General features: G+C 47.5%; 2 protein-coding genes across 2 annotated transcripts in view; both read left to right on the top strand.

The window, feature by feature from the left end:
• The window catches only part of rbpjl (recombination signal binding protein for immunoglobulin kappa J region-like), a 55,129-nt gene extending 39,004 nt beyond the window's left edge, over positions 1–16,125 (top strand). The window contains exons 6-12 of the mRNA XM_052031577.1: positions 3,319–3,493; positions 6,672–6,809; positions 7,985–8,094; positions 9,621–9,761; positions 11,081–11,236; positions 13,013–13,116; positions 15,091–16,125. Coding sequence (XP_051887537.1) covers positions 3,319–3,493; positions 6,672–6,809; positions 7,985–8,094; positions 9,621–9,761; positions 11,081–11,236; positions 13,013–13,116; positions 15,091–15,364 — 1,098 coding nt within the window. The 3' untranslated portion in view covers positions 15,365–16,125. The remainder of the gene's footprint in view (positions 1–3,318; positions 3,494–6,671; positions 6,810–7,984; positions 8,095–9,620; positions 9,762–11,080; positions 11,237–13,012; positions 13,117–15,090) is intronic.
• Positions 1–18,442, top strand: part of LOC127579052 (uncharacterized) — a 407,687-nt gene that overhangs the window by 132,060 nt on the left and 257,185 nt on the right. The gene's annotated exons all lie outside the window — the stretch shown is intronic.

Consider the following 18,442-nt stretch of genomic DNA (forward strand, 5'->3'; position numbering starts at 1 on the left):
AATCATCCTCGTAAATCTCCTCTGAACCCTCTCCAACATCAGCACATCCTTCCTAAGATATGGGGTCCAAAACTGTGCACAGTATTCCAAATGAGGCCTCACTAGTGCCCCACAGAGCCTCATCAACACTTCCTTACTTTTATACACTATACCTCTCGAAATGAATGCCAACGTAGCATTCGCTTTCTTTACCACCGATCCGACTTGGTGGTTAACCTTTAAGGTATCCTGCACGAGTACCCCCAAGTCCCTTTGTACTTCTGTACTTTGAATTTTCTCTCTTTCTAGATAATAATCTGCCCGTTTATTTCTGTTTCCAAAGTGTACGACTGCGCATTTCTCAACATTGAATCTCATCTGCCATTTCCTTGCCCATTCTCCTAAACTATCTAGGTCTCCCTGCAACCTTCCTGTTTCTTCAATACTCTCTACTCCTCCACCTATCTTGGTGTCATCTGCAAACTTAGCCACAAAACCATTTACTCCAAATCGTTAAGTTACAGAGAAAGTGCAGGGCAGGTAGACAAATAAAGTGCAAGGGCCACGACGAGGTAGATTAGGAGATCAAGAGTTCATCTTTAACTCACAAGAGGTCCATTCCAGAGTCTTATAACAGCAGGATAGAAGCTGTCCTTGAGCCTGGTGGTACGTGCTTTCAGGCTTTTGTATCTTCTGCCCGATGGGAGGGGGGAGAAGAGAGAATGTCCGGGGTGGTAGGGGTCTTTGATTACATTGGCTGCTTTCCTGTGGCAGCAAGAAGTGTAGACGCAGCCAATGGAGGGGAGGCTGGTTTTTGTGATAGACTAGCTGCGTTCACAACTCTCTGCAATTTCTTGTGACTCTCTGCAATTTTTGCTCATTAAATGTGTCCTCTAGTTATCAATTTTTCATCTATGGAACCATTTCCCCTTGTTTACTTCATTGAAACTCTTGACTAGATTAGGCCCCTTTATTTAACCTTCATTCCTCTGGTTTCTCCGCACCTGACCCAAGCCTCGATCCTGGATAACCTGTTCAGCACCCACCAGAAAGCTTTGACACCCTTGGGTGGGGACTAAAAACTGGACCTAATGCTGGGATCTACCTGTGGATCTTCAAGGGTTTAGTATAACTTGGTTTCTTCTGTAACCTATGCGCTGTTGTTCTAATGCCAAAGAGCCTTAATTTTATATGACAGCTTTGTCAGTGTAATTCTCCTCTGAGGACATATGTAAGTGAATCTCCAGATCCCTTTGTTCTCTGCAGCCCCTTCACATCTGTACTTTTACTTTATAATGGGCTGGATCTCACAGGACAGTGCTGGCAGTTGCAAAAGGGATCACCAGCACAGAGCTGTGTATGCTACAGTGAGACCCAGATATAGGCTGTCAGACATGGATTTCCCAGGGGTGCCAAGATTCAGAACGCCACGTCTGTCGGTTCAACCTGCCAGTGAACTCTAGAAGGGATCAACAAACAATCCGTTGGAGGAACTCAGCAGGTCGAGCTGCATCCGTGAGGGGGAAAGGAATTGTTGATGTTACGGGTCGAAACCCTGCAACAGGACTGAGATTAGAGAGGGGAGATAGGATCAACTATTCCTTCCCCCCCCCCCCCCCCACAGATGCTGCTCGATTCCCTGAGTTCCTCCAGCAGATTGTTTGTTGCTCCAGATTCCAGCATCTGCAGTCTCTTGTGTCTCCGACTCTACAAGGGAGTTCGGGACACAGACGGTCTTCCTGGGATTCTCAAGCGTACGCTCCAGAGAGAGACACCTCCTGCTTCAGGTCAGACTCTGGAGACCCCACTGATTTCAATGTGGGTAATGGGTCTGTGGAACACTTTTAAAGAAAGATTTTGCTTTTGTTTAATGCTTTTCATTATAAAACATTTTAGATAGTTATTAATTTTTCAGTTTTTAAGACATTTTAATCTTTTTAAGTTATGTCAATTTTAAAACTTTTCTTAAATGGTTCTGAAGATCAGAGACGTATAATTTTTTAATACACAAAAAGTGCTGGAGGAACTCAGCAGGTCAGGCAGCTCCATGGAGGGAAATAAGCAGTCGATGTTTCAGGCCGAGACCCTTCATCAGGACTGGAAAGGAAGAGGGCAGAAGCCAGGATAACAAGGTGGGGGGAGGGGGAGGAGCACATGTGGGTGGGGGACAGGTGGGTTCAGGTGAGAGGGGGGAAGGTAGTGGGTGAGGGAGGGGGAGAAGATGTAATAAGCTGAGAGGTGATGGGTAGAAGATGCAAAGGGCTGAAGAAGAAGGAATCCGGTAGGAGAGGGCAGCGGACCATGGAATAAAGGATGGGGGAGGGGAGGAGAGGAGATGGGCAGGTCATCAAGGCGGGGGAAGGGAACCACGGGAATAAGTGAGGACAAAGGAGTGGGGGGGGGGAGAAAAAGAAGGGGTGGGGTTACCGGAAGTTAGAGAAATCGATGTTGAGGCCGTCAGGTTGGAGACTCCCAAGGCAGAGTATGAGGTGTTGTTCCTTCAGCCTGCGCCTGGCCTCAACGTGGCAGTAGAGGAGGCCGTGGATAGACATGGGAGTGGGATGTGGAATTGAAGTGGGTGGCCACCGGGAGGTCCCAGCTGTTGCAGTGGACGCACCTCCCCCTCCCCCTCCCCCCACCTTCTTATTCTGGCTTCTGCCCTCTTCCTTTCCAGTCCCGATGAAGGGTCTCGGCCCGAAACGTCGACTGTTTACTTCCCTCCACGGATGCTGCCTGACCTGCTGAATTCCTCCAGCACTTTTTGTGTGTTGCTCCAGATTCCAGCATATGTAGAATTTCTTGCGCCTCTATAATTTTTTAAAACAGGGCGACACAAGAAACTGCAGATAATGGAATCTGGAGCAACACACAAAGTGCTGGAGGAACTCAGCGGGTCAGGCAGCATCTGTGGAGGGAGATGGACAGTCGACACCTCAGGTCGAGACCCTTCATCTGGACTCCGGAGTAAATGTCGACCGATACGTCGACTGTTCATTTTCCTCCATAGATGCTGCCTGACCCGATGAGTTCCTCCAGCACTTTGCGTGTTATTATAATGCTTTAAAAATCCCTTCAAGTTTTTACCTGCCAATTTTCATATTTCTTAGAATCATAGAAACCGTACAGCACTGAAAGGGGCCCTTTATCCACCTCATCCATGCGGATCGTGCTGCGTATCTACACTAATCCTGTCTGCCCGCATTAACTCTGCATCCCTTTCTACCTTTCCTATTCAAGTACCTGGCCAAATGCCTTTTAAAAAGACAGAGAACAAGGCCATTTGGCCCAGGGTCAGCAAGATAGGGCTTATGATAATTCATGAACTCTCTGTCCTTCCAGAAGTTTGGCTGTGCCAAAGCGTTGTATGTTTCCGACGCCGACAAACGCAAGCACTTTCGGATAGTTTTACGTCTTTTTCTCGGCAATGGCCAAGAGGTCGGGACCTTCTACAGTAAGCTGATCAAAGTCATTTCAAAACCTTCCCAGAAAAAGCAGTCCATTAAAAATGCTGAGTGTAAGTATGACTGGGAGGGGTTGTCACATTGATGGGGAGCTGTGGTTTAGTGAACTGTGTTCATGCAAGCTGAGTTAGAAAAGTTAGGCTTGAGCCTAGCTCCAGGAGCTGAGAACGAGATCTCAGTACTGTTCTGAAGCAAGTGCTATAGTGTTGGAGGGATTGTCTTTCAGATGCAGTGTTAAACTCAATGTCCCATCGTCTTAGCTGGATATAAAGATCTCTCAGCATTGTTCCAAAGATTACCAGAGGCATTTTATTCTTCTATCAACATCACAAAGTGGCCCTTATCACAAGGATGTTTTACCATTTGCAGATGTGCTCACCTGTTGTCTATAACAGTGATTACAATTCAAAAAGACCTCATCAATTATAATAACATCAGAAAGTGCAGGAAACACTCATCAGGTCAGGCAGCATCGGTGGAGAGTGGAACAGGGTTAATGTTTCAGGTCCAAGATCCTTCGTCAGAACTGGAAATAGGAGAAGAGAATCAGCAGGGACTTTAGGACCATCAATGTGCAAAGGGACCTTGGGATGCAAGACCATGGATCACTGAAAATGGTGACACAGGTGGATAGGGTGGTGAAGATGGCCAACACACTGAGCATAAGAGTTGGTATTGGTATTGGTTTATTATTGTCACTTGTACAGAGGTGCAGTGAAAAACTTGTCTTGCAAACCGATCATACAGGTCAATTCATTACACAGTGCAGTTACATTGAGTTAATACAGAGTGCATTGAGGTAGTACAGGTAAATACAACAACAGGACAGAGTAAAGTGTCACAGCCACAGAGAAAGTGTAATGCTGGTAGCCAATAAGGTGCAAGGTCACAACAAGGTAGATTGTGAGGTCAGAATCCATCTTATCGTATAAGGGAACCAACCGGTCAATAGTCTTATCACAGTGGGATAGAACCTGTCCTTGAGCCTGGTGGTACGTGCCCTCAGGCTCCTGTATCTTCATGACCTGGGTGGCTGGGGTCTTTGATTATGCTGGCCGCTTCACCAAGGCAGTGAGAGGTAAAGACAGAGTCCAAGGAGGGGAGGCTGGTGTCCGTGACACGCTGGGCTGTGTCCACAACTCTCTGCAGTTTCTTGCAGTCCTGAGCAGAGCAGTTGCCGTACCAAGCCGTGATGCACCCGGATAGAGTTGGGACGTCATGTTGCAGCTGTACAAAATGAAAAACACGATGATGCTGGAGGAACTCAGCAGGCCAGGCAGCATCCGTGGAGAAAAGCAGGCGGTCAACGTTTCGGGTCAGGACCCTTCTTCAGGACTGAAGATAGGAAAAGGGGAAGCCCGATATACAGGAGGGAAAAGCAGAGCAGTGATCGGTGGACAAAAGAGGGGAGGGGGGGTGGGCACAGGGTGGTGATAGGTAGATGCAGGTAAGAGATCGTGGTAGGCAGGTGCGGGGGAGGAGGGGAGCGCAGATCCACCGGGGGATGGGGCAAAGGTTAGGAGGAAAAAAGGGGAGAAAAAAGAGGGATAGGAAAGGGAAGAAAAGAAGAGGCGTGGTGGGGGGGGATGGTGTGGGGGGGTGGGTTGTGGGGAAGGGGGGTGGGGATTACCTAAAGTGGGAGAATTCAACGTTCATGCCGTTAGGCTGCAAGGTTCCAAGACAGAAAATGAGGTGCTGTTCCTCCAGTTTGCGCTTGGAATTTTCCTGGCAGTGGAGGAGGCCGAGGACTGACATATCAGTGATAGTGTGGGAGGGGGAGTTGGAGTGACCGGCAACGGGGAGATGCAGATCGCGTTACGGACAGAGCGCAGGTGTTCTGCGAAACGGTCACCTAGTCTGTGTTTGGTCTCACCAATGTAGAGGAGGCCACACTTGGAGCACCGAATTCGGTAGATGATATTAAGGGTGGTGCAGGTGAATCTCTGTCTCACCTGCTGTACAAAACATTGGTCAGACCACACGTGGTGTGTTGTGTACAGTTCGGGTTACCACACCACAGGAAGAATGCAGCCTTTGGTTGTCCCCACCAACCACCTCCCAGCCTCTGTTGCTGTCTCCACTCCCCCCTCCCTCCATCTGCCCACCAACCCCTCCTCACCTGGATCCACTTATCGCCTGCCAGCTCCTCTTTATACTGGATATCTCCCCTCTACACTCTCTGCCCTGATGCAGGGTCTCAACCCAATACGCTCAACCATCCCTCTGCCTCCAAGATGCTGCCTGACCCACTGAGTTCCTCCAGCAGCTTGATAATCTGGCACTCCTGAGACGTTTGTGGTGCTGGACTTGTGGATTTTATAGACAATAGGATCTATTAATACCCCATCACAGCACGGCAGGCAGAGTAGTGTAGCGTTTAGTGTAATGCTATTACAGCGCCAGCGTCCCGGGTTCAATTCCGGCTGCTGTCTATAAGGTGTTTGTACGTTCTCTCTGAGTTCTGTGTGGGTTTCTTCCGGGTGCTCCGGTTTTCCTCCCACATTCCAAGACGTACAGGTTAGGAAGTTGTGGGCATGCTATGTTGGCGCCGAAAGCGTGGCGGACACTTGCGGGCAGCCCCAGAACACTCTAAAGCAAAGATACATTTCACTGTGTTTCAATGTACATGGACTAATAAAGATATCTTCATCTATATCTTCCACACCTTTAATTTGAGTTTTTTAAAATTTGGTACAAGAGTATAATAGTTTCCAGTAGACCTGGTACTTTTAGAGTGAGTTTGGGAACCAGGGCCTGGTGTGTTTAAAGGGAACATGGAAATGAGGCCCTGGTGAGTGGAAAGGAAGTGTGGCAAACATCACTTAGTGAGACTGATGCCAAACTATCAGAACTTCCAAATAGTAGGGCAGCAGAGTTTAATTGTAGACACAGGAGACTGCAGATGCTGGAATCTTGAACAACTCAGAAAGTGCTGGAGGAACTCAGCGGGTCAGGCAGTATCTGTGGTGGGAAGTGGACGTCGACGTTTCGGGTCAAGACCCATCATCTGGACTGGATGAAGTCCAGTGGAGCAGTCCAGATGAAGGGCCTCAACCCGAAACGTCAATTGTCCACTTCCCTCCGTAGGTGCTTGCTGACCCGCAGAGTTTTACTGTTCATGTCTCTGAGGTGGGACACAGATCCACAATGTTCACATGACATCTCTGCAGTTCCCTGCCTGAATGAGCTATTGATGTGTTCAATGAGCCCTCTTTCTTTTCATGTGCCTAGTGTGTATTTCGTCGGACTCCAAGGTGGCTTTGTTTAACCGCCTGCGGTCTCAGACGGTCAGTACGCGTTACCTGTGCGTGGATGGAGGAGAGTTCATCGCCAGTGCACGACAGTGGGGAGCTTTTACTCTACACTTGGGTAAGGGTTCACTCTGCTTTGCGTCAGTATTTGGATGGGAAGCTGTGGTAATTGTTCATGGAGCAATGTTCAGAATTCAGCTGTAATTTGTCCAGGTTTGGACCCATATTTTCAAAGGGACTTTGTAGAAGATGGATACATAATTTCCAGGAATGGGATGAGGTACTGAAATGGAGAGCTTTGAGAATCTGGTGTTGTTCACCTGAGAGCAGAGCATATTAAGAAGATCATTAGTAGGTGAAGAATGTTTTCACTGGTGGGGAGTTGGTAACCATTGATTTAACCCAATTGACAGAGAAACCAGAGAGAGAGAATCTTTCTCATGCAGTGAGTTGTTGTGTTCCAGAATAAATTGGTAAATTGGTTTATTATTGTCACATGTACCGAGGGACACAGAAAAACTTTGTTTTACGTGCCATCCATACAGATCGTTTCATTCCAACAGTGCATTGAGGTAGTACAAGGGAAAACAATAACAGGATGCAGAATAAAGTGTTACAGTTACAGAGATGGTGCAGTGCAGGCAGACAATAAGGTGCCGAGGTCATAATGAGGTAGATTGTGAGGCAAGAGTCCATCTTATTGTACTAGGGGACTGTTCAATAGTCTTATAACAGCGGGATAGAAGCTGTCCTCAAGCCTGGTGGTACGTGCTTTCAGGCTTTTGTATCTTCTGCCCAATGAGAAGGGGGAGAAGAGAGAATGCCCGGGGTGGGTGGGGTCTTTGATTATGTTGGCTGCTTTACCAAGGTAGCGAGAGGTGTAGGCAGAGTCTATGGAGGGGAGGCTGGTTTCCGTGATGTGCTGGGCTGTGTCCACAACTCTCTGCAGTTTCTTGCGGTCCTGGGCAGAGCAGTTGCCGTACCAAGCCGTGATGCATCCGGATTGGATGCCTGAAAGGCAGTTGGAGGCAGACCGGATCAGTATTTGGAGAGAATGTCGTAGGTGTGAGAGAGCCAAGAGAGTGGGATGATTTGAAAATCTCTTTCAAAGACCCGTCACAGGCACAATGGGCCAAATGGCCTTGTGTGCGGTGTCACTCCTTGGTTCCATGGGACCAAGTCATGTGCACTCGTACGGTGATGTACAGGCACCATGATTAACCCTTGCTGGGAAGCAGAGAATCTCCTCACTGTGCCTTCCACCACAATCTAACCCTTTTATTTCCCCTGCAGACACCGACTCCTGCCAGAAGGGCGAATTCTATCCCCGTGATGGATATATCCGATACGGATCAGCAGTCAAATTAATCTGCACCACTACTGGAGTGTCCCTCCCCAGCATGGTGCGAGCTTCTTCTGTGTATTCATTTCAGACAAATTCAAGTGTGCTCACTAATACTTTGTTTACTTACCTTTCTGGAGTTCTTTGAGGATATAATGAGCGCAGTGGATAGAGGGGAACAGGAGGATGTTGTATACTTGGATTTCCGAAGGCATTTGATAAGGTGCCACATAAAAGACTTATCCATAAGATAAGGATGCATGGAGTTGGGGGTAATGTATTAGCATGGATAGAGGATTGGTTAACCAATAGAAGGCAGAGAGTTGGGATAAATGGGTGTTTCTCTGGTGGCAATCAGTGGTGACTGATGTGCCACAGGGGTCGGTGCTGGGCCTGCAACTGTTCACGATATACATTAACGATTTGGAAGAGGGGACCGAGTGTAGCGTATCTAAGTTTGCTGATGACACTAAATTGAGTGGAGAAGCAAATTGTGCAGAGGATGCAGACAGTCTCCGGAGAGATATAGATAGGTTAAGTGAGTGGGCAAGGGTCTGGCAGATGGAGTACAATGTTGGTAAATGCAAGGTCATCCACTTTGGAAGGGAAAATAGAAGATCAGATTATTATCTAAATGGTGAAAGATTGCAGCATGTTGTTGTGCAGAGGGACTTGGGAGTGCTTGTGCATGAATCACAAAAGGTCGGTTTGCAGGTACAACAGGTTATCAAGTAGGCAAATGGAATGTTGGCCTTCATTGCTGGAGGGATTGAATTTAAGAGCAGGGAGGTTATGCTGCAACTGTACAGGGTACTGGTGAGGCTGCACCTGGAGTACTGCGTGCAGTTCTGGTCTCCTTACTTGAGGAAAGATATACTGGCTTTGGAGGCGGCGCAGAGGAGGTTCACCAGGTTGATTCCAGAGATGAGGGGGTTAGCCTCTGGGTTAGAGATTGAGTCACCTAGGACTATACTCACTGGAATTCAGAAAAATGAGAGGGAATCTTATAGAAACATATAAAATTATGAAAGGGATAGATAAGATAGAGGCAGGAAGGTTGTTTCCACTGGTAGGTGAGACTAGAACTAGGGGACATAGCCTCAAGGTTCGAGGGATTAGATTTAGGACGGAGATGAGGAGAAACTGCTTTTACCAGAGAGTAGTGAATCTGTGGAATTCTCTGCCCAGGGAAGCAGTAGAGGCTCCCTCATTAAATATATTAAGACACAGTTAGATAGATTTTTGCATAGTAGGGGAATTAAGGGTTATGGGGAAAAGGCAGGTAGGTGGAGCTGAGTCCACTGCCAGATCAACCATGATCTTATTGAATGGCGGAGCAGGCTCGACGGGTCAGTTGGCCGACTCCTGCTCCTATTTCTTATGTTCTATTGAATTAAGTAAATTCTCCAGCTGCTGTTGTGGGATATGATTTTGTTGTCTCCAGATCATTAGGCTGAGACCATCAACTTCAAATTGGCCTAAATTCCTCAGCCACAAATTACCGATCTTGCGCTATTGGTCTCCACCTGACATGTCTGGGCAATGGTAAAGTAAACTTGTTTCTTCTTGTGGTAATTGTGCGGACAGATCATTCGGAAGGTATACAAGCAGTATGCAGTGCTGGATGTCGACGAACCTGTTTCTCAACTCCACAAGTGCGCCTTCCATATCAAGGACACTAGCAGGATGTATCTGTGCCTCTCCAATGAGAAGATCATACAGTTCCAGGTAGACTTGACCATAAGTTGCCATTCTTTTGCTGTGTTTTGGGCCCCCCAGATCCACTGCACCTCAGAGCTCTGCAGTTGCTCGCCAGTTTGGAAACATAGAACGTAGAAACAGTACAGGACTAGGAACAGGCCCTTCGGCCCACAATGTCTGTGCCAAACACGGTGCCAAATTTAAACTAACTCTCTTCTGCCTGCACATGATCCACATCCCTCCAACTCCCTGCATATTAATGTGCCTTTCTAAAAGCCACTTAATGCCATTATCGTATCTGCTTCCACCATCACCCCTGGCTGCACATTCCAGGCACCCACCACTCTCTGTGTAAAACACTTGCCCCGCACATCCCCTTTAAACTTTAAACTTTCCCCCTCTCACCTTAAATGGCTGTCCTCTAGAGTCTGATATTTCAACCCTGGGAAAAGATTCTAACTGTCTAGCCTATCTGGGCCTCTCATCATTTGTAACTTCTATGAGGAACTTCCATTAAGTAACGTGCTTTCTGACGAAGGTTTTCAACCTGAAATGTTAACTCCCTTTCTGTTTTCTGGGGATGTGCTGTCTGACCTGCTGAGTGTTTCCAGCATTCTCTGTTTAATTTCCGTGCCAAGGTGGACAATTTCACCTTTTCCCACAATATACCCCTCCATACACTCCAACTGCCCATCACCCACACACACTCCTCCCACTGGGTCCCCCTTCCCCCCCCCCCCCCCCACTGCTCCCACTTCCCTCCCTACCTCCCTTATCTGGTTCCATGCTCCATCTTCCTCTCCCATCAGATCCCACCATCTGCAGCCCTCTGTCACCTCCACCTCTCACCTCCCGGCCTCTGTCGCCATTCCCACTCTCCCCTCCCCCATTGCCTTTCACCCCCCCCCTCACCTGGATCCACCCATCACCTGCCAGCTCTTGCTCCGCTCCTTCCCCTCACCTCTTTACACTAGTTACCTCCCCTCTTTCTTTCAGTCCAGATGAAGGGTCTCAAACTGAAATGTCGACTGTCCATTCCCCTCCACGGATGCTGCCTGACCCGCTGAGTTCCTCCAGCAGTTTTTTTTTGCTTCAGATTCCAACATCTGCCGTCTCTTGTGTCTCCATTAGTCCACATTTGCTTGAGTGTGGATACCCCAGGTTCTACAGTGGTAGAATTCGCTTCCATGTCTCTAGCTGAATAGTCCATGTCTTTCTTATTTAAAGTAAATTTATAATTGCAAAAGTTTATGGTGGATGTGTGACAATCTCCACAAGTAATTGGCAACAATCAGTGCTCTTGAATGACTCAGCTTTGACTGGATGTCTTGTTGTGACCCTTCAAGGCGATGCCTTGCTCTAAGGAAGCCAACAAGGAAGTGTTGACTGATGGTGCCTGCTGGACAATTATTGGTACCGAGGCCGTGGAATACACATTCAGTGAGAGCCTCGCTCAACTGCACTCTCCAGTCACCCCTGTTCCTGTTATCAACAGCCTTGAGGTAAGATATGCTCAGTATCTCTGAAAATGTGACAATCTCAGTCCTCTGTATAATGCTCAGTACAACATTAATGTACAGAGAGATATAATGGTCAAAGTCCACACCTCCCTGAAAGTGTCCTTTCAAGTAGATAGGGTGGTTAAGAAGATATACGGCATGCTTGCCTTCATTGGTTGAGGCATTGAGTATAAGAGTCAGGAAGTCATGTTGCTGTTCTATAAAACTTTGGTTAGACCGCACTTGGAGTATTGTTGCAGTTCTGGTCACCCCATTACAGGAAGGACGTGGAGGCTTCAGAAAGGGTTCAGGAGAGGCTCACCAGGATGCTGCCTGGATTAGAGGGTATGAGCTATAATGAGAGGTTGGACAAAACTTGGGTTGTTTTCTCTGGAGCATCAGAGGCTGAGGGGAGACCTGATAGAAGTTTATAAAATTATGAGAAGCATAGAGAGGGTATACAGTCAGAATCTTTTTCCCAGGGTAGAAGTGTCAAATACTAGACAACACACACTTAAGGTGAGAGGGGGAAAGTTCAAAGGAGATATGTGGGGAAAGTTTTTACACAGAGGGTGGTGGGTGCCTGGAATGTGCTGTTGGGGGAGTGGTGGAGGCAGATACGATAGAGTGGCGTTTAAGAGGCTATTAGATAGACACGTATTAGACAGCAGGCACGGTAGTGTAGCGGTTAGCGTAACACTATTACAGCGCCAGCGACCCGGGTTCAATTCCTGCCGCTGTCTGTAAGGAGTTTGTACATCCTCCCCGTGTCTGCGTGGGTTTCCTCCGGGTGCTCCGGTTTCCTCACACATTCCAAAGACGTACGGATTAGGAAGTTGTGGGCGTGCTATGTTGGCGCCGGAAGCGTGGCGACACTTGCGGGCTGCCCCCAGAACACTCTACGCAAAAGATGCATTTCACTGTGTGTTTCGATGTACATGCGATATCTTATCTTATCTTAAATGGATGGATATCTAAATGGATGGATACGGACAAAGATAGGCAGAGGGGAATTAGTTTAATTCAGCATCATGTTCGGCACAGACATTGTGGGCCGAAGGGCCTGTTCCTGTGCTGTACTGTTCTCTGTTCTCTGGCCACAGGACTGCTGCCAGAGGATTGATGGACAATTCATGTCGCTTAAAAGGGGAAGGACAAACCAAGTAACTTAAAGTTAGATTAACTTGGGTGGTGGGTAAAATTTTGGAATTCATTTTAAGGGACGGTATAAATCCTCAAGTGGAAAGGCACACATTATCTGGCGACAGTTCAACGTGGACTTGTTAAGTGAAGGTCAGGTCAAAATAATTTTATTGAATTTTTGAGGAGGTAACAAGGAGGGTCGATGAGGGCAGGGTGTTTGATGTAATCTACATGGATTTTGGCAAAGCTTTGTTAAGGTCCCACACGGTAGTATGGTCAAACAGTAGAAGCCCATGACATCCAGTGGAAAGTGGCACATCAGATCCAAAGCTCCCTCCAAGGCAGGAAGCAAAGGGTATTGATTGGGAGGTATTCTTGTGATTAGAAAACTGTGAAATTCTACAGGGATCACTACTTCGAACCTTGCTTTCTGAGTGTTCTTGTCCCCAAAGTAAAAGGATCTGCTTGTCTGGTTTCTGGGTGAAATCTCTTCCTGCCCATCCTCACTGCAGAAGAGAGAGGAGAGAGGTTTCTCATTTGTTTGATGTTGGGTCTTGGTCACTAACTGGCTGCTCCTTGTTCTCGGGTTTGACCTCTATGACTGTGAAGTGCCACAGTTTGTTCTTGCTTCCCAAGCTGAATGGAGGAGGTGATGTGGCAACGTTAGAAATCCAAGGAGAAAGCTTCAGCCCTGACCTGAAGGTGTGGTTCGGTGACGTGGAGGCAGAAACAATGTACAGGTAAGGCAGATGTTAGAAACCAGCGCTGCTCTCTCGAGCTGACTGGACTCACCATTGCTGGCATTTGCAATGAGCTTTTTAAAACTCTTTTTGTTATTCATGGAATCATTCTTCCCAGATAAAGGCTATGTGACCTGACACACTTGTACTGACACTTTTGTAAGCTCTACCATTGGTCCCAATCCCTCTCTCTTTACCTACAGTATTGAAAATATTATTTTTCAAGTTCTTACCCAATTTTAGAACATAAAATGACCTGAAGAAGGGTCCTGACCCGAAACGTTGACCACCTGCTTTTCTCCACGGATGCTGCCTGGCCTGCCGAGTTCCTCCGGCATCATTGTGTTTTTCATCTAGATTCCAGCATCTTCAGTCCTTTGTTTCTTTAGAACATTGAACATAGAACAGTACAGCACAGGAACAGGCACTTCGGCTCACGATGTTGTGCTGGACTAATTAATCTAGTAATTTAAAGCCTAACTAAACTAGTCCCTTCTGCCTACACAATGTCCATATAACCTCCATGCTCTGCATATTCATGTGCCTATCTGAGAACCTCTAAAACATCTTTATCATATTTGGCTCCACCACCACCCCTGGCAACTCATTGCAGGCACCCCCCACTCTCTGTGTAAAAAGCTTGCCCCACACATCTCCTTTGAACTTACCGCCTCTCACCTTAAATGCATGCCCTCTAGTATTGGATAATTTGACTCTGGGAAAAGATACCGGCTGTCTATCTATGCCCCTCATAATCTTATAAACCTCTATCAGGTCTCCCCTCAGCCTCCGCTGCTCCAGAGAAAACAACCCAAGTTTGTCCAACCCATCCTCATAACACATGCCCTCTAATACAGGCAGTATCCTGGTAAACCTCTTCTGCACCCTCTCCAAAGCCTCCACATCCTTCCTATAATGGCTCAACCAGAATTGAATGCATACTCCAGATATGGCATAATTTTCTTTTAAAAGTTCCTGATAAATCTGCTTCCATTGCCCTTTCAGGAAGTACATTCCAGATCATAACAACCTGCTTCTTAAAAATCTGGTTTTCAAAAAGAATGACCAAATAATAATGAAAAGGAAAAAAAAAGTACTATATACGTCAGTTAAAACTTGTTAACAGTACATGTGCTTCTAAAATTGCGGTGTAGAGATACGGACAACTAAAGGGAGTTATCACTGTGAGACGGAAAGAGTTGTGCTAGTAAATGTGTAGATTAACAACAAAATTGGGATTGGATTGATTACTTTGTGTATCTACACTGCCAGGTTTGAGTGAGCTGTCAGTCATTTAGTACTCAATTGATGACACAAAGGTCGGTGGCATTGTGGATAATGTAGTCGACTGCCGAAGGATATGACGGGATATAGATCAGTCGCAGATATGGGCAGAGAAATGGCAGATGGAGTTTAATCCAGGCATGTGTGAGGTGTTGCACGTTGGGAGATTAAATGTATAGGAAAAGTACACAGCTAATGACCCTCAACGTTGGTGAATGGTCATTGTCTTTTCCCCAGGGTAGGGGAGTCTAAAACTAGAGGGCATCAATTTAAGGTGAGAGAGTGGTGGGTATATGGAACGAGCTGCCAGAGGAAGTGGTAGAGGCAGGTAAAATAACAACATTTAAAAGACATTTGGATAGGTACATGGATAGGAAATGTTTGGATGGATCTTGCTCAAATGCAGGCAAATGGGATTAGCTCAGGTCCTTGTTCGGCGTGGACGAGTTGGGCTGTTTCCGTGCTGGTTGGCTCCATGACTCTATCTGTAAACCCACAACAGATAAAAACAAGCAACAGAAAAGAAGTGGAACATACTGGCAAATGTTTGGATGGAACGAAGGAAATGATCTTAAGCTGAGCCAATGGGGAGTCGTGCGATGTAAGCAATGAAAGGGACTAAAACAGCTGAGGCAGATGTGGAAATGTGGAGATTGGGTCTCTGAACTCTGCAACACCTTCTCTTCACAGAAACCCCAAGTCGCTCCTGTGCGTGGTCCCTGACATCAGCTCATACAGCAGTGAGTGGCGTTGGCTTCGTCAGCCCATCACGGCACCCCTGTTCCTGATGAGGAGCGATGGGCTCATCTTCTCCAGCACCTTCTCCTTTACCTACACCCCCGAGCAGAGTTGCTTTCCCAGCCAGAGGGTGGTCCGAGAAACCCCCGAGGATTCCGACAACTTCCTCAACACCATCCATCAGGAGTTCACTCGTACCAACTTTCACCTCTTCATGCAGAGCTAACAGGGGACGAGCGCAGCTCTCCTTCTACTGCATTGTATCCCGGGTCATGTTAAGTCCTAGTCACCATCACCCTGAGATCACTGACCTGCACTGGCCACTGGTTAGACAACACCTCGTTCTTAAAGTTCTCATCCTTATGTCCAAATTCCATCCCCACTGCCACCGCTCCCCCACCCCACCATGAGCCATTGCCTCAATTCCCTCCCCAGATCCAGAACCACATCGATCCCGACAAGTATTACAAGCCTCTGCTCTGCTCTACCCGCCTTTCAGGGGCCCGTTCCGACCCATCCGAATCCCACTCCCCTTCCTGTGGTTTGGCATTGATTTTTGGTGGCAGCACCTCCCATTGAGCACCTCCACATGTTTTGCTCTGTTAGAGGACCTGTATATAACAAGTTGACGTGCTGATTGATGGGGATCCCTAACACTGGATCACAATGCCATGAACTAAATCATTCAGCAACAAATAAGATGCTGGAGGAACTCAGCGGGTCAGGCAGCATCTGTGGAGGGAAATGGGCAGTTGACGTTTTGGGTTGAGATCCTTCATCTGGACTGAAAGATAGAGGAGAGGGAGCCGGATTAAAGAGGTGGAGGGAAGGAGTGGAGCAAGAGCCGGCAGGTGATGGGTGGATCCAGGTGAGGAAGGCTGATAGGCAGATGGAGGAGGGGAGAGTGGGAAATAGCGACAGAGGCCGGGAGGGGAGAGGTGGAGGTGACAAAGGGCTGAAGATGGTCAAATCTGATAGGAGAGGAAGGTGGAGCCTGGAACCAAATAGTGGAGGTGGGGAGGGCAGGTACGAGCAGTGGGGGGGGGGGGGGACCCAGTGGGAGGGGTGTGTGGGTGACGGGCAGATGGACTGGGTGGGGGAGGGGAAAGAAACAGGTTGATGGGGGGGATGGGGTGGGTGTAGGAGGAACTGGGGAGATCAGGAGGAGAGAGAAAAGGGACGGAGGGGAGCAGGTTACCTGAAATCAACAGGTTACCTCAATCATTCATTTGCTTTAGTCATTCCTGACAGACATCTGGCAGCATCCTGTGCATTTACGTCCACTTTCCTTAGGGTGGCCCTTTCTTTGCCACCTCTCAGTCTGAAAAGCTGGGGACAAGCGCAGTATCAAGGCAAACGGCTTCACCACCGGAGCATTCGCGGGTGTGAGGTGGCGGCTTGGAATGTGTGTGTGATGTGGCTTCTCCTTCCCCACTCTCTCCTTCCTCAGCACAGTGCTTGCAACCAGCTGTCAACAAGCGTAAATCCTACCTGGAAAAATCGAGGGACGAGGTCATCTTCTTTTGTGGGATGTGTGTAATTACTGAGATTTATTTGGATATTGATGTGCAAAAATAAATCTGGACTTCATTGCCCACTTGGGAAGGGGCTGGTTGTATTTGTCAGAAGGTGAATGGACCCAGCCTCTCCTGGGCCAGTTATGACCATTGCTGAATGGGTAATATGGACGTGCCGAATTGAAGGGCTAACAAAGACCCTGGCCGATCCCAGATGGCTGGAAGAATGTGGCTGGACATTCCATTCCTCGTCTCTCATGTAATCCCTGGGTAGTGAGGGAACTCTCGCCATTTGGAACTGAAATGAGGAGTTATTTTGGCATAAATAAGGTGAATGGTCACAGTCTTTTCCCCAGGGTAGGGGAGTCTAAAACTAGAGGTCATAGGTTTAAGGTGAGAGGGGAAAGGTTTAAAAGGGATCTGAGGGGCAACCTCTTCACATGGCAGGTATATGGAATGAGCTGTCAGAGGAAATGGTAGAAGCAGGTACATGAGTAGGAAAGGTTTAGAGGGAGAGGGATATGGGCCAAACGCAGGCAACTATCTCAGGTAGGCAAATTGGACGGCATGGATGAGCTGGGCCGAAGGGCCTGCTTCCATGCTGTTTAACTATACGGCATTCAGAAGGCTGTGGACACTTAGATTTTGAGGTCATTCAAAACAGCAATCAATAGATTTCTGGGTGTTAAAGGAATCAGGGGGCATGGGGATAGGGCAGAAAGATGGTGTCTGAAGTAGCAGATCAGCCGTGACCTTGTTGAACAGCAGAGGAGGCCAGAGGAGCGACATGGCCTATTCCTGCTCTTATCCTGTTCTCATGTCCACGGTGTTGGATCCAGTTATTTTCGAATCCGTAGGTTCTTTCGGGAATCCAAGAATGAGCTGAAAACAACTTGGCGCTTCACAAAGTTTTATTGGAAAAGTTTAAAACAAAGAAACAGTCACAGAGCACATGGCACCAGCTTTACTACCGGGAGATGAGCCGAGACTAAAGGAACTAAAGATGAGCTAGGGCCGGGGGGGGGGGGGGGGGGGGGGGGGGGGGGGGGGGGGTGGGAAGAGAGCAAGAGAGAGATAGAGGCAAGAGAGTGATTAACAAAAAGCAACACTTTTTATACCTGAGGTAAGAGGTACTCCTTAACTAACAATAGTCCAGTCAGGAAACCTATTAGATACCTGCGGCAAAACCAACCAATGAGATAACACGTATTCATCTGATGGACGAACCAATAAGCTAGGAAGCGGCCATTCCTTGTGCAGCCACTTGAGGTGTATTAAACACTATACATGTTAAAAAACTGCTTGAAACAGTCAAATCCAACAATGGGAAAGAAACTGTTGCTACAGCCATAATAGAAGGAAAGAATATCTCTACATTTTTATAGCACCTGCAGCACCTAAGTTGTCCCAGGTTTCAAGCATTATAAAATGTGGGTTGTTACCAAGTTACATTTGGAAAGGTCAACTGAAGCTTGGCCCAACAGGTAGGTTTCAAGGAGCACAGAGAAGTGGCGAATGGTTTGGAAAGGGATTTCCAGACCTTGTTGCCTTGATAATGGAAGGCACAGTGATCAACAATGGAGCAAAGGGCATTGGGGCTGTGCAAGGGGCTAGAGTTGGAGGATTTGATGGACATTTATAAAATATAAGAGGCATAGGTAGGGTAGATAGTCAGTCTTTTTGCATTATAGGAAGGATGTGGAGGCTTTGGAGAGGGTGCAGAAGTGGCTCACCAGGATGTTGCCTGGATTAGAGGGCATGTGCTATAAGGAGAGGTTGGACAAACT

Source organism: Pristis pectinata, chromosome 16, assembly GCF_009764475.1.
Source record: "Pristis pectinata isolate sPriPec2 chromosome 16, sPriPec2.1.pri, whole genome shotgun sequence".
NCBI classification, from domain to species: domain Eukaryota; kingdom Metazoa; phylum Chordata; class Chondrichthyes; order Rhinopristiformes; family Pristidae; genus Pristis; species Pristis pectinata.